The following is a 16,601-nucleotide window of genomic DNA, read 5'->3' on the forward strand; positions in this document are numbered from 1 at the left end:
TGAAGGGAAAGTGACACTAACCCGGCTGAACCGCGATTTCACCGCTGCAGTCCCGAACAGCCCAACTGAATAGCTGGGTTAGTGCTTACAGGACACCGGGAGGGACCTTACCTGCCTCCTCAGTGTCTTCTCCGTTCAGGGATCCCCTGTATGGCCGGCGCTCTCCTTCCTCGTCATCACGTCGTCGCGTACGTGCGTCGTCGTGCGTAACGACGTGATGACGGCGACGGAGAGCGAGGATACCCGGCCGGCAGCAGAGAAGTTCAGCAGGGCCGGCAGTAGAGCGACGGGGACACGTGAGTATTACCTCCTATGCAGTGGTCTTCAATCTGCGGACCTCCAGATGCTGCAAAACTACAACTCCCAGCATGCCCGGACAGCCAACGGCTGTCCGGGCATGCTGGGAGTTGTAGTTTTGCAACATCTGGAGGCCTGCAGGTTGAAGACCACTATTGGGTTCAAAATCTAAAATTTTTTAGATTTTGCACCTAAAAATAGGGTGCGTCTTATACGCCGGTGCGTCCTATAGGGCGAAAAATACGGTACACAAAAGGTGAGACAATCTGCTCTCCAAACCCATTCTGTCTGAACACACCTCAAATATGTTCCTTGTTCCTTTGAACTATACGACAAATGGCAGTACATGGAAGTATTATGTAGACTTACTGGGAATTATCTTCATTGTTAATTCTTTTCAGTTCTCGAATGTGAAGATTTCGAACTCTTTCTAAACGCTCCAACTCTGCCTGGATTTCTGCTTCTTCCTGCAAAATGGCAGATAGCAGGGTTATACTGTCATGTCCTTGACATATTATTATTTTTTTTTTAAACAGATTTAATTTCCCCCTCCACCTTTTTGATTATATAAAAAAAAAGACTGACATTTATACAGGATATGCTATGAATATCTTAAAAGGTTACAATCTAAAAAACACGACATGTTGCTCAAACGTGTCAAAAGTGTGTATCGCACTCCTCACTAGTTCTAAGCCAGTGAAGTGCACGGCAGCACAATGCTGTCAAACAAATCCAACCTTTTCGCTATAGTCTATGCAGGGAAAAGGTTGCATCCGGCGGCCAACCTGGGAATGGAGCACAAAGCCACTCACTTCCCCGACTTTTACCTCGCAATTACCTTGGGAAGTGGCCACACATGTATACTTCTCTCTATCTAGTTACGGTATCTTCCGCTGTGTTCACATATTCCTTAGGCCATGTCACATGGCAGAAAACACAGGCGGATTTTCCACACATTTGCGAGTTCCACTGTCACTAGGACCGCTCAGAGATATGCCGTCTTTATAGATAGACCGAGCGAGCGGAATCCACAGAAACGATGAACATGCTCATTATTTCTGCGGGTGCCGATATCCTGATTTCAGCGGTAGAAACATCTGCTGTGTGCACAGTGCAGCAAAATCCCATTGAAATCAATGGACTCTGCTACAGCTGAATTTCCGAGTGAAACTACTTCGCCATGTGAACATAGGGCTGAGCGGTATGACCAAATCTGCGTATCACGGTATTTTTGTAACTTTCGGCGGTTCCACGGTATATAAAGGTATTCCCAACCCCCCCAAATGAATTATCATTCCAGTGCTGCGCTATTCTGTCCCCCCCTTACAAAAATTAATTATCAGCCCAGCGTTGCCCCCATCGGGGTAAATGTTCACATGTCACCCGCTGCCCTTCTCGTGCTGTTTGTTGCCGCCACCGGTGCAGACACAAGATAAACAAAATAAACTCGCGCATGTTCCGACGTCGGCCTTACGCTGGGGACGGGAACGTCGGACAGCCGTCAGCCTATCACCGGCCGCAGCGATGTTCTGCCTCGGCCGCTGATAGGCTGAGCCCACTATCATGTAAGGAGCTCTGGGTGGCTTCTTACATGACAGGGGGCTCAGCCTATCAGCGACCGAGGCGGAACATCGCTGCGGCCGGTGATAGGCTGACGGCTGTCCGACGTTCCATTCACTAGGAAGCAGATGAGGCCGGTACCGGACCAACGGGAGGTGAGTTAAAGTTTATTTTGTTTATTTTTTGCAGCCCGGGAATAGGGATACCACACAATATAGAGCAGTGGTCTTCAACCTGTCGACCTCCAGATGTTGCAAAACTACAACTCCCAGCATGCGCGGACAGCCAACAGCCCAGCCCTATGTGAACATGGCGTTAAAGGGAACCTTTCTCCGGGTTATGTTGCCCTTGCCCTGACACCACAATATATACATTATTAAAGAGATTGGTGGGAAAGCAGAAATAAAATAAAATAGTATATAGAGAATCCATGAAAAAAATTAATTAAGGCAGATGCACTGTGTAGGACAGTGTTTCCCAACCAGAGTGCCTCCAGCTGTTGCAAAACTACAACCCACAGCATGCCCATCTCCCAAAGGCTGTCCGGGCCTGCTAGGGTTCGTAGTTTTGCATCAGCTGGATGCAGCCTGGTTGGGAAATACTGGTGTAGAAAATAATCCATATCCACTGTCTGTATACAGGGACTGAGCATGTGTAGAACTATAACGGTACGTTCACAGAGCGGATCCACAGCGTATATTACGCTGCGGATCTGCTGCTGAAGGACCGCTGTATGCTGCCTTTACACGTGCCTGCTCTAAGTGGCAATACGCCACTACGAGCAGACACACTGAAGCGATGTGCGAGTCGCTGCGCATGCGCGGTGTACTCGCTCACATCGCGGCCGCTCCCCCAGCTCTATGAGCTAGGCCGAGAGCTGCTGTGATGTGTGAGTATACTGCACATGCTCGCATCGACTCGCACATCACAGTGTGTCTGCTCATAGTGGCATATTGCCGCTTCGAGCAGGCACATGTAAAGGCACCATAAAGTGGTCCTTTGGTGGCGGATCCGCAGCTTAATATATGCTGTGGATCCTCTCGTGTGAGCGCACCCTAATAGTGGGTTTCCATGGTTGCTCCATGGGTTTGAGCAGTGATTCCCAACTGAACTGCATCCAGCTGTTGCAAAAATACAACCCCCAGCATGCCCGGATAGTCTTTAGCTATCTGGGCATGCTGGGAGTTGCAGTTTTGCAACAGCTGGAGGCACCCTGGTTGGGAAACACTGGGTAATGGCTAAACAAAAGAATGAGAACCAAAATAAAAGGAATTCCCACTTTTCTCTGCTAGGTGGCTGAATGACTGCTTTCTAATTGCATGGCATGACGAGCTATTTAACCCCTTACCTGCTGTCAATGGTGCAAGACAGGACCGCTGTAACACGCAATTCTTTACAGAGCAAACGCTCCACAAAGCAAACTCCTCTAGGAAAGTAGCATTTATTTCCTTTGACATTTTGTTAACAAGCTCTACTGCGGGTCTGCATGGAAGCAGCTTCCTTAGGTACCCAAATCAATTCCCCCATTGACAGATATGTATGTGAGAACACAGAGGACAATATTCCAGAGGCAGCAGCAGGAAGCGAAATCAGCAGTCATTGTTCCCACTCGCTGCAGAGAAGGCTTGCCGGAGCACGGCCCTGAATACTATTTATGATTTTTCTTTACTGTGCAAATGTGGCCATAAGCAGTGTGGAGCATGGGCACGCACACTATGATATGTTAAAAGGAACAAGAAAAATACAATAGGTAACCAAAAAATAATGTTATAAAATACCAGGATGAGGAATGTGAAGATACCTTTTTCAAATGCCCAAGTCTCAGCTTAAAGATCTCTTCTTGCTCGTGATATTCTGCTGGAGTTAGCCTAAATAAAATAAAAAATGAAGTATCTGTATTAATATTCATTAAACCTAAGGCGGCATTCACACTATGATCTGGAGCTATTTATGCCAGCCATATGGAACTTTGGAGCCCCATACAGTTGAGGTGTCCGGGCCCTCCTTTATCAAAACCAGTAAAAACATGACCTGCCAGCGGGCCCCCTTATATATTTTATTGGCACAAGCCCCTGATGACGGCCCTTCACACGTCTAGGCTCATAATAAATGTAATACAATTATATATATATATACACACACACACACACCGTGGTCCCTCAACATACGATGGTAATTTGTTCCAAATGAACCATCGTTTGTTGAAACCATCGTATGTTGAGGGCTCTGTGCAATGTTAAATATAGGAAGGTATACTCACCTGTCCCCGCCGCTCCAGACCGTCACTGCTGCCCTAGATGTCGCCGTCCATCACTGTCGCCGCTTCCCCGTGGAGTCCCCGCCGCTCCAGACAGTCTCCGCTGCCCGGGATCGTCGCTCCTTATCGCCATAATCACGTTGCTGCGCATGACGCTCCTATTGGATGATGGAACGGCGTGCGCGGCGACGTGATGATGACGATGGAGAGCGACGGCGATGCAGGGGATCCCGAAGAGGACAGTCCGAAGCGCCGGGGACATGTAAGTGATCTTCACCGGACCACACGGGGCACCTTAAACGGCTATCCGGTGGCAGCTGAAGAAGTCTGCGCTGCCGGATAGCCGTTTATGCGATGGCCCCGACATACAAAAGCATCGTATGTTGATGCTGCCTTCAACATGCGATGGTCTATGTATAAATACACACATACGTATATAGTATAATAATATTAATACTAAATTATTATTAGAATAAAATGCTATTTTGTACATAAGTTCAGAATAAACCGTACACCATATACACCAGTGTTTCCCAACCCATGTGCCTCCAGCTGTTGCAAAACTACAACTCTCAGCATCCCCGGACAGCCTTTGGCTGTCCGGGAATGCTGGGAGTTGTAGTTTTGAAACAGCTAGAGGCACACTGGTTGAGAAACCCTGATATACACCCGTTTCCGGTCTTTTGTACTGCGATGGGTGAATGAGGGCCTATGGATGCATTAGACATATGCTGGGAGCTGAGGCTTTGTTAATGCCCTTTCAGATGGGCAAATATAGTCACAGTACAGTTTGTCTACAATAGTCAAAGCACGTGAGATCGCCGCATTCCAGGCATAGTTTACAGATGACATTTGACCATTTCTGAGCACATTTTTCCTACTGAAGAATAAAAGGAGCAATGGCTCCAGCTAGTCCCTCTGCCAGCTCAAGGAAAATTGGAAGCAGCTACTAAAAGGAGAACGCATTTCCGCCGGCGCTGGGAACAGTAGATGGCAGCCTTCGAAATCAACTACAAAATGCTAATAGAGTCTGAACAGCAAATGTCCAAAGGGGCGGCCTCGTGACTCTCCACACACAGATAATGTTTGTGAAGGGTAAGGTCAGCCTCGCTGGATTTTTGCCACCCAATCCTTTTGTTCTGGGAGAGATAAACAGGCATTTCTTGTTGCGGTATGAACACATGAACGTTCAGTCATGACATATGGGGAGGGCAGGAGAGATGCCCGTTATTGACAGTGTATGGCCTTCCTTTGTTTGTATCCACATACAGTCATGGCCGTAAATGTTGGTACCCCTTAAAATTTTCAAGAAAATTTTGTATTTCTCACAGGATTGCAGTAACAGGTTTTGCTATACACATGTTTATTCCCTTTGTGTGTATTGGAACTAAACCAAAAAAGGGAGGAAAAAAAGCAAATTGGCCATAATGTCACCAAACTCCAAAAATGGGCTGGACAAAATTATTGGCACCCTTTCAAAATTGTGGAAAAATAACATTGTTTCAAGCATTTGATGCTCCTTTAAACTCACCTGGGGCAAGTAACAGGTGTGGGCAATATAAAAATCCCACCTGAAAGCAGGTAAAAGGATAGGTTACAAGTCCATCTCCAGAGATCTAGATTTGTCTTTGTTCACAGTGCGCAACATTATCAAGAAGTTTGCAACCCATGGCACTGTAACTAATCTCCCTGGGCGTGGACAGAAGGGAAAAACTGATGAAACGTGTCAACGCAGGATAGTCCGGATGGTATATAAGCAGCCCCAAACAAGTTCCAAAGATATTCAAGCTGTCCTGCAGGCTCAAGGAGCATCAGTATCAGCGCAAACTATCCGTCGACATTTAACCCCTTAAGGACCAAGCCCATTTTAACCTTAAGGACCAGGCCAATTTTATTTTAGTGTTTTCGTTTTTTTCCTCCCCGCCTTCTACAATCCATAACTCTTTTATATTTCCATCTACAGACCCATATAAGGGCTTGTTTTTTGCGCGACCAATTGTACTTTGTAATGAAACCTCTCATTTTATCATAAAATGTACGGCAAACCCCAAAAACTTTTTTTTTTAGTGAGGAAATTTAAATGAATACCACACAGTTTTGCACATTTTGGAGGGTTTCGTTTTCATACTGTACACTTTACGGAAGAAATGACATGTGTTCTTTATTCTGTGGGTCAGTACGATTAAAATGATACCATTGGCTAGATACTTTTATATTTTTGTACTGCTTAAAAAAAATCTAAAGCTTTTTGTACAAAATCAGTAATCTAAAATTGCCCTATTTTGACCACCTATAACTTTTAAGTTTTTCCGTATAAAGGGCGGTATGAGGGCTCATTTTTTGCGCCTTCATATGTACTTTTTATTGATACCACATTTGCATATATAAAACTTTTAGATAATTTTTTATTAATTTTTTTTGGAATGAAATGTGACAAAAAAGCTGAATTTTTGGACTTCATTTTTTACATTTATGCCGTTCACTGTATGGGATCATTAACATAAAATTTTGATAGTTCGGACATTTACGCATGCGGCGATACCAAATATGTTTATAAAAAATTAAATTTACGCTTTTAGGGGGTAAAATGGGAAAAACTGACAATTTTCATTTTTAAGGGGGGGAAGGGGATTTTTCAGTTTTTTTTTTTTTTTTTTTTTTACACACTTTTTATGTCCCCATAGGGGACTATCTATAGCAAATATTTGATTGCTAATACTGTTCAGTGCTATGCATAGAGCATAGCAGTAATATCAGTATTATCGGTCATCTTCTACTCTATCTCGGACCAGAGCAGAAGACCCGAGGAGACTGATGGAGGCAGGTGAGGGCACTTCCGTCCGCCATTACAGATGATAGGATCACCGCCGCAGCGCTGCGGGCGATCCGATCATCTATTTTAACATGCGCATTGCCGCAGATACCGTGATCTGTACCGATCACATCATCTGAGGGGTTAATGGCAAACATTCACGCGATCAAGGATGTCGGCCATTACCGGTGGGTCCCCGGCTGCTGATAGCAGCCGGAACCTGCCGTGTATGACGCGAGCACCGCTCCGATGCTCGCGGTTATACACTGGACGTAAATGAACGTCCTGGTGAGCGTAATACTGCCAAGCCAGAACGTACATTTACATCCGTGGTCGTTACATCGTGCAGACACAGAGACATCAAAAAGAAAGACTACATTTTGCCAAAATGAACTTGAGTAAACCAAAATCCTTCTGGGAAAACGTCTTGTGCAAAGAATCATGAAATCTGAGGATTACCAACAGATTTTGCGTCGCACTGTACAGCCCAGTGTCAGAAAGCTGGGTTTGTGTCCGAGATCTTGGGTCTTCCAGCAGGACAATGGCCCCAAACATACGTCAAAAAACACCCAGAAATGGATGGCAACAAAGTGCTGGAGAGTTCTGAAGTGGCAGCAATGAGTCCAGATCTAAATCCCATTGAACACATGTGGAGAGATCTTAAAATTGCTGTTGGGAAAAGGCGCCTTCTAATAAGCGAGACCTGGAGCAGTTTGCAAAGGAAGAGTGGTCCAACATTCCGGCTGAGAGGTGTAAGAAGCTTATTGATGGTTATAGGAAGAGACTGATTTCAGTTATTCATTTCAGTTTTTTCCCCAAAGGGTGTGCAACCAAATATTGAAGGAGATCTCCAGAATATAAATATTGTCCTCCATACTGCCGGCAGAAAAAAAAAATAAAGATGTGCATACCTTCCTTCGCTCCCTCAGTGCCTCCGGTAACCGGCTCCGGTCTCCGCCGTGATCGCTGAGGAGGCTGGAGCCGGTTACCGGAGGCACCGGGGGAGCGAAGGAAGGTATGTACATCTTTATTTTTTTTACTGCCAGCAGTATGGAGGACACTTTTTATATTCTGAGTTCTCCTTTAAGTTAAGGGTGCCAATAATTTTGTCCAGACCATTTTTGGAGTTTGGTGTGACATTATGTCCAATTTGCTTTTTTTCCTCCCTTTTTGGTTTAGTTCCAATACACACAAAGGGAATAAACGTGTGTATAGCGAAACATGTGTTACTGCAATCCTTTTCTGTGAGAAATACTTAATTTTCTTGAAAAATATAGAGGTGCCAACAATTACGGCCATGACTGTATGTCACTATAAGATCAGTGCAGATCCAATAGCTGAAAAAAGAAGCAAACACTGGCACAGCATTTACCTACCACAGTCTTTTACCATGTAGACACCAGGAAATACAACCATCTGTCCTTGAAGCCACAGTCTCAATTGGAATGACAACGATAGCCATGCACAGCACTTGGCTAGCCTTACTAGTCTCATTGTGAGTGAAATGTGTAACAGCAGACATGTTCACACATGGACAAGGAAGCACTATTCTCATTATTGGTGGGGGGTCCACCAGCAGCTCTGGATAGGTGATAAAATTACGGAGCAAGCATGTATATGTATGTGTGTATTATATATATATATATATATATATATATATATATATATATATATGTATATGCCACCTGGCATAGGCCATTCTAAATATTATATTAAAATGAGAACTCCAGAATAGAAAAATTGTCCTCCATACTGCCAGCAGTAAAAAAATAAATAGATACATACCTTCCATAGATACATACATACCATAAATAGATAGATTCCATCCAGGACCTCCGGTAACCCACTACGGTCTCCGCCACGATCTTCTTCCCAGTTGCCAGTGGTCGGCAAGTCATACTGCACCTGCTGCCTGGGCCGAAAACGTCTCACTGCCGCTCAGCCTATTGCCGGCCGAGTCGGGACTTTGCTGCGGCCGATGATTGGCTGAGTGCAGTATGACTTGCCGGCCACCGGCAACCAGGAAGAGGATCGCGGCGGAGACCGGGGAAGCGAAGGAAGGTATGTATTTATTTTTATTTTTTATTGCCCGCAGTATGGAGGACAATTTTTCTATTCTGGAGTTCTCCATTAAATTTTGCTCAAATTACGTATTAATTCAACTTCTGCTTGCACTAAAAGCTAAAGCTTGTGCATGCAGGATTCATATGAGATTATATCCAGAAACAGCACCACTTCTGTTCACTGGCTGTGGTTGGTATTGCAGCTCAGCCACATTTACCATATTTTTCGCCGTATAAGACGCACTTATTCTTCCCCAAAACTGGGGGAAAAAAAGTCGGTGCGTCTTATACGGCGAATACACCCCTATCGCGGCGGTCCCTGCGGCCATCAACAGCCGGGACCCGCGGCTAATACAGGACATCACCGATCGTGGTGATGCCCTGTATTAACCCTTCAGACGCGGCGATCAAAGCTGACTGCCGCGTCTGAAGAGAAAGTGACACTAACCCGGCTGTTCAGTCGGGCTGTTCGGGACCGCCTCGATTTCACCACGGCGGTCCCGAACAGCCCGACTGAATAGCCGGGTTAGTGCTTACAGGACACCGGGAGGGACCTTACCTGCCTCCTCGGTGTCTTCTCCGTTCAGGGATCCCCTGTATGGCCGGCGCTCTCCTTCCTCGTCATCGCGTACGTGCGTTGGCGTGCGTAACGACGTGATGGCGGCGACGGAGAGCGAGGATACCCGGCCGGCAGCAGAGACGTTCCGGAGAGACGGGGACACGGCGACAGCGATGGAGCGACATCCAGGGCAGCAGTGACGGGTCCGGAGTGGCGGGGACACGTGAGTATTACCTCCTCCTGCAGTGGTCTTCAATCTGCGGACCTTCAGATGTTGCAAAACTACAACTCCCAGCATGCCCGGACAGCCAACGGCTGTCCGGGCATGCTGGGAGTTGTAGTTTTGCAACATCTGGTGGTCCGCAGGTTGAAGACCACTATTGTGTTCAAAATCTTTATTTTTTTTAGATTTTGCCCCTAAAAATTGGGTGCGTCTTATACGCCGGTGCGTCCTATAGGATGAAAAATACGGTAAGTCCACAGTATGTGGATAAGTGTGGCACTGTTTTCTAGATAAAATCAAGTTTTTCTACTTATCCACAGGTTGTGTCTGAAATATCAGCTCAGTCCAAAGACGTTAAATGTGGCTGAGCAGCAATACCAACCACAACCATTGAGCAAGTAGTGCTGTTTCTGGAAAAAAAAAAAAACAGCCATGTTTTTATAATCTCACACAACTACTTTATAAAAGGAGAAAAAAATGCATTTACCAAACACTTACAGGGGTTGTCCAAGAAGCAAAAAAGGTATTACCTTCTCTGCTCTGCAGCACCCCACTTCTGCCTGTGCTCTGCTCGTCAGTATACCCTCAGTGATGAAGGGCGGCAAGTACCGTATTGCGATCATCGCATGTGAATGAAACCATGCATGCTTGCGATATCCAGTATCTGCACAATTTTGTGGCAACATCATGCATTAGTTGGGCAATGTGGGTGTTGTTTCTTCTCTGCACACGATGATTGCAATATTGTACCTCCTCCATCTACGTTCGGAGGCTATACTTCCAAGAAGAGTGAAGGTGAAAGTGGAGCGTTACAGAGCAGAAAAGGCAATAACTTTTTTGCTCCCCAAACATCCTCTTTAATGTCACTAAAAAGCACCACAGAAAACCCCTTTATAAATAATCATTGCCCCTAGAAAAGGGCACACAAACAGCAAAAACTTACAATTGGGGTAAACTAGGTTTCAAAAAAGGGTCATTTTCTGCCCCATTGACGGCTTTGTTTTTCCTCTGCTTTGGTTCAGAATTGGAGGATGGGGTCTGGGCGCTAGTTGTAGATGGCGGTTTTCTCTTGGCCAGCTGCTTCCTCTGTCGTTCAATATCTTCCCTCTGCTGATTTACCCATTCCTGCTGCCTGCATAACGGCAATAGAAAACGACATATAAACATATATACATAAGAACATACAACTATAATCTAGCAAGACATCTGCAAAGTAACAAATTCCTCTTGACAACTACATGTATTGTATCAATACAGAACTTCTAATAAAAGTCATATGGAAACATAGGATGTCAGTACTGTTGTCTGTGAATACAGTGCGGTATAGTACTGTTTTTTTTCACTGCACTGCCTTAGACTTTGACAATAGTTTAAGATGGAAATATTAATATAGTTTCCCCTGTAGGGGGGGGCCAACCCTCCAAAAGTAGTGTGAAAGGACAATCTTGTCATGAGGCTTGAATAAGCCATATGTTACATATCCCTCTTCTAAGGTTTATGCCAACAAACTATATGCGGATAAGGGGATGCTGTGAGGTCAGGCAGTCCGACTGCATTCTGGACCCATTCTACAGTGCACTGTGCTGCTGAAATATGATGACCTTAACATGAATATCCTAAAGGCTTTCCTGAAACCTAATGAATGTGCCACGTTGAGTATTTCTTTGCTAAAAGCCTCCGATAGAACTTTCCTCGGCTGATGTTTCCTGCCAGTAAAACACAATGACATCATCTGGCTCCTGAGTGATCATTCTAGAAATTCCATAACAGTATACTAACTTGACAAGGTTTTGAAAAGCAAATCCATCTGTCCATTGTTCTGTAAAGGAGGCCCCGTGCCGGACGGTGGTGAAGTGTCCCAGCCGCAATCTGTCCTGCATGCTCTTCTCTCTGCTCGCAAGCTTCTCCTGAGTGCTCTGCATTATAATAAAATGTACATAGGTATTCACACTTTGTTATCCCCTTACAAGGTACCCCTATGTAAAGAATAGAAGGATAGGTCATCAAACAAGGTAGAAATTAAAGTGACTACAAAGTAACTTTCCTTTCTGCCCAATCTGACATTGTGCATGTCTGAGGAGACTGACAAAAACAGCCGTCTCCAAACTGTGGACCTCCAGCTGTTGCTAAAATACAATGGACAACCAACAACCAGAGGTACACAGTATGAAGACTTGAAAGAAGAGATCGCAGACGGCACTCACGGAAACAGCAAGGAACCAGCGTTGCGTGGACCAGCGATCCCGAATAAAACTTCTTGCTGTTTCCGTGAGTGCCGTCTGCGATCTCTTCTTTCAAGTTTTCTACGCTTATGCTTATGGCGGACTGAGCACCGGATTTGTGGCATTTGGATCTGAAGGTGCAGTGATCCAGTATACTCCGGCAGAATCGTGAGTACGGCAGTGCCGACATTTCTCCTTCTCCATGTGTTACACAGTATGAAGACCACTGGTCTAGAAGGTCTGGTGTCCGATTACTATTGATTTACTTTTATTGGGACACGTGTACAGGACCTGTCTGGCTTTGAATGGTTGCCAGCTCAGCGTGCGGCGGTGTCTCTCCAATATCCAATTGGGGGAAAGGGAACTGCACAATCCCTTCAAGTATACAGTAATTTGTGTCCCAAAATGGGTTTAAAATGTCCTCTCTATGGAGACAGCAATGTAATTCTGAGCGGTCCTAGGGCTGGCGTGTTCTTCTGGCACCCGCTGTGTGCGGAAAGTTTTCAGGCGGACATGCTGCAAAAGTTCTGTCATGTGAACATGGATTGATGGTGGAAATCCGCTGCATTTCTGCCATGGCATATTCTGAGCAGCATTTCTGCCATGGCATACTGTGATTGCCACTACATGTGATGTCATTTTGATCCATAGACTTTCTATAGAATCCGTGGTGAGGAATAAATTCTGCAACTTCCTGCCAGGACAGAAGAATCTACCCTGCAACCTTGTATACCATCAATGCACGGACAGAAGCAAACATTCATTTATTTATTTTCCCCCAACCAGTGGTTGCAAAACTACAACTCCCAGAATACCTGGACAGCCATCAAGCCTGTCGTCAAGGGGTTATCTAGGAATAAACTGGAGCCACACTTGTTGAAAAACAGTTTTGAAGGACACCTGGATTCAAAAGGGGGCCCCAATTCATTTTCGTCAACATTTTTTAAATAAAACGTTTTTCGAGTTAAATAATTGGTCTTTGTCTTTTCATGAACAGGTTTCTCAGACATTAATGCAGACACAAATAATGAAACTTCTGCCATGTCATAGAATCATGTGAAACGTTTTGATTGATGGTGGTCTGGGTGCTGAGACCCCCACCGATTGTGAGAATGAGCCAAAAGTGAAGACAGGCTCCACAGAATGTTTCTAGAATCTGTGACCTGCAGCAAGGAGGAAGACAGGGAGTGCTTAAAGGGGTATTCCAGGAAAAAAGGTTTTTTTATAGATCAACTGGCTCCAGAAAGTTAAACAGATTTGTAAATTACTTCTATTAAAAAATCTTAATCCTTTCAGTACGTATGAGCTTCTGAAGTTGAGGTTGTTCTTTTCTGTCTAAGTGCTCTCTGATGACACCTGTCTCGGGAACCGCCCAGTTTAGAAGAGGTTTGCTATGGGGATTTGATTCTAAACTGGGCGGTTCCCGAGACATGTGTCCTCAGAGAGCACTTAGACAGAAAATAACAACCTTAACTTCAGAAGCTCATAAGTACTGAAAGGATTAAGATTTTCTTTTTAATAGAAGTAATTTACAAATTTGTTTAACTTTCTGGAGCCAGTTGATATAGATATATATATATATATATATATATATATATATATATATATATATATATATATAAAACATTTTTTTCCTGTATAACCCCTTTAACTGAGCACTTCTGGCTTGCTCTAGTGATTAAAACACCCACACCCCAACCGATCAAAACTTTTGGCATCTCAAAAGTTATGTTAAAAGGAAGTGGGGAAGATTTATCAAAACATGTGTAAAAAAAAAAAAAAAAAATGACCAGTTGCCCATAGCAACCAATCAGCATTTTTTTTAATAAAAGAAGCTGTCAGATTGGTTGCTATAGGCAACTAGTCAACATTTCCTTTGTACAAGTTTTGATAAACCTCCCCAAATAACTTGAAGTGTCTATATTACACTGCAGACTGCTGGAATGGTCAAGCATGGCTCTAACTTAGATCACTTTAGGCCAGTGGTCTTCAACCTGCAGACCTCCAGATGTTGCAAAACTACAACTCCCAGCATGCACGGACAGCCAACGGCTGTCCGTGCATGCTGGGAGTTGTAGTTTTGCAACATCTGGAGGTCCGCAGGTTGCAGACCACTGCTTTAGGCTTTCCTGGTGATCTCAGTCCGGTTCACTTAAACATTGTAAAGTCCAGGTATTGAGGCAGTAATAAGGAAGCTACTAGAGATGAGCGAACTTACAGTAAATTCAATTCGTCACGAACTTCTCAGCTCGGCAGTTGATGACTTTTCCTGCATAAATTAGTTCAGCTTTCAGGTGCTCCCGTGGGCTGGAAAAGGTGGATACAGTCCTAGGAGACTCTTTCCTAGGACTGTATCCACCTTTTCCAGCCCACCGGAGCACCTGAAAGCTGAACTAATTTATGGAGGAAAAGTCATCAACTGCCAAGCCGAGAAGTTCGTGACGAATCGAATTTACTGCAAGTTCGCTCATCTCTAGAAGCTACAATGAAGGGGTCTGAATACTGCCTAATACCATTTTACATACTGATCAGAACTCACCTTTTCAATAAGAAGTTTTTTACTCATTGAAATACATTTATTTAACCTTTCTTTGTATTTTTCGAGAATTTTTTGCTGTTCATCTATTTGCCTTCGAAGATCACAGTTTGTCTGGAAAATGAAAAGAAAAAACTAAATGTAAAGATGATATAAAAGGACAGATTCATTTAAACATATTCTACCATCCTGTCACCGAACAAGTGTACTGCTTATATGTCCGTCATTACATACTAGTCCAATCTACTCTTCCTGACTCTGCATTCTCCATATACGAGACTTTCCTGTGGCTTCTCAATTTCACCCTGTTGTGTTTATGGGTCCGGGTCAGACACAGCGGTGACTGGTATTGTCAGCAATACTGAATGCTACACCATGGGCCGGGGCATTGTTATAGCAGATGTGCTTGTAACAATCTCCTACTGCTTAGTTACTATAACTAAACGTCAAACAGTGAAATTCACAGTCAGTGATGTTAAAGGGGTATTCCAGGAAAAAACTTTTTTATATATATCAACTGGCTCCAGAAAGTTAAACAGATTTGTAAATTACTTCTATTAAAAAAACTTAATCCTTTTAGTACTTATGAGCTTCTGAAGTTAAGGTTGTTGTTTTCTGTCTAAGTGCTCTCTGATGACACCTGTCTCGGGAAACGCCCAGTTTAGAAGAAGTTTGCTATGGGGATTTGCTTCTAAACTGGGTGTTTCCCGAGACAGGTGTCATCAGAGAGGATTTAGACAGAAAAGAACAACCTTAACTTCAGTACTGAAAGGATTAAGATTTTTTAATATACCGTATTTTTCGCCATATAAGACGCTCCGGCATATAAGACGCACCCAATTTTAAAGCATGAAAATCTAGAAAAAAAAAGATTCTGAACCTTCAACCTGCGGACCTCCAGATGTTTCAAAACTACAACTCCCAGCATGCCCGGAGTTGTAGTTTTGCAACATCTGGAGGTCCGCAGGTTGAAGACCACTGGTATAGGAGGTTATACTCCCGTGTCCCCACCGCTCCGGACCCGTCACCGCTGCCCTGGTTGTCGCCCTCCATCGCTGTCGCCGCGTCCCCGTCGCTCCGGAACGTCTCTGCTGCCGTGTATCCTTACTCTCCGTTGTCGCCATCACGTCGCTACGCATGCCGCTCCTATTGGATGACGGGACGGCGTGTGCAGCGACATGATTAAGACGAAGGAGAGCGTCGGCCATGAAGGGGGTCCCGGCACGGAGCAGACACCGAGGAGACAGGTAAGGTCCCTCCCAGTGTCCTGTAAGCTGTTCGGGACGCTGCAATTTCACCGTTGCGGTCCCGAACAGTCCGACTGAGCAGCCGGGTTAGTGTCACTTTCGCTTCAGACGCGGCGGTCAGCTTTGATCGGCGCGTCTGAAGGGTTAATACAGGGCATCACCGCGATTGGTGATGTTCTGTATTAGCCGTGGGTCCCGGCCGTTGATGGCCACAGGGACCGCCGCGATAGGACAGGGTTTAATGTGTATTTGCCGTATAAGACGCACCAACTTTTTCCCCCCAGTTTAGGGGAAGAAAAAGTGCGTCTTATACGGCGAAAAATACGTTAAGTAATTTACAAATCTGTTTAACATTCTGGAGCCAGTTGATATATAAAAAAAAGTTTTTCCCTGGAATACCCCTTTAAAGGTTTTCACCATCATTTGGTCACACACTGGAACATAGTCCTCTTTATAAAAGCTGTATAAGTGAAGACAGCAATGCAGTGATGTGGTACCTGATGAAGGAACCTAGAAGTACATAGTTACCAGCTTCAGAACGGACTCAGTGGCGGTCGGTCCTTGGTGAGGAATAAGCCATACTACATATACATACTAAACTTCAATGGGCACTGTTACTTTAAAAAACTTTTGATATGTCACAGAGACAAGTCACAAGTTTTGATCAGCACCCCCACCCCGTTCTCCCAATTGGTGGGGGTTCAATAGCACAGAGACCCCGAGCAATAAAAACTTTGAAAAAGGTTTCACATGTCACAGAGACTTGTCAAAAGTGACAGGTACCTAACCCTGATCCCCCACAGCTCCTGTCTGCCAATCACTGGC

The 16,601-nt window shown here is 44.7% G+C and overlaps 1 protein-coding gene across 7 annotated transcripts in view; it reads right to left on the minus strand.

Annotated features, from left to right (window-relative positions):
• Window positions 1–16,601, minus strand: part of TLK1 (tousled like kinase 1) — a 462,887-nt gene that overhangs the window by 16,050 nt on the left and 430,236 nt on the right. For all 7 annotated transcript variants that reach the window (XM_056534350.1, XM_056534353.1, XM_056534352.1 and 4 more), the window contains 5 exons: window positions 14,533–14,643; window positions 11,551–11,687; window positions 10,715–10,903; window positions 3,659–3,725; window positions 667–764 (listed from right to left, as the gene is read on the minus strand). In XM_056534350.1, the coding sequence (XP_056390325.1) occupies window positions 667–764; window positions 3,659–3,725; window positions 10,715–10,903; window positions 11,551–11,687; window positions 14,533–14,643 (602 nt within the window). The remainder of the gene's footprint in view (window positions 1–666; window positions 765–3,658; window positions 3,726–10,714; window positions 10,904–11,550; window positions 11,688–14,532; window positions 14,644–16,601) is intronic.

Source organism: Hyla sarda, chromosome 8 (genome assembly GCF_029499605.1).
Source record: "Hyla sarda isolate aHylSar1 chromosome 8, aHylSar1.hap1, whole genome shotgun sequence".
NCBI classification, from domain to species: Eukaryota; Metazoa; Chordata; class Amphibia; order Anura; family Hylidae; genus Hyla; species Hyla sarda.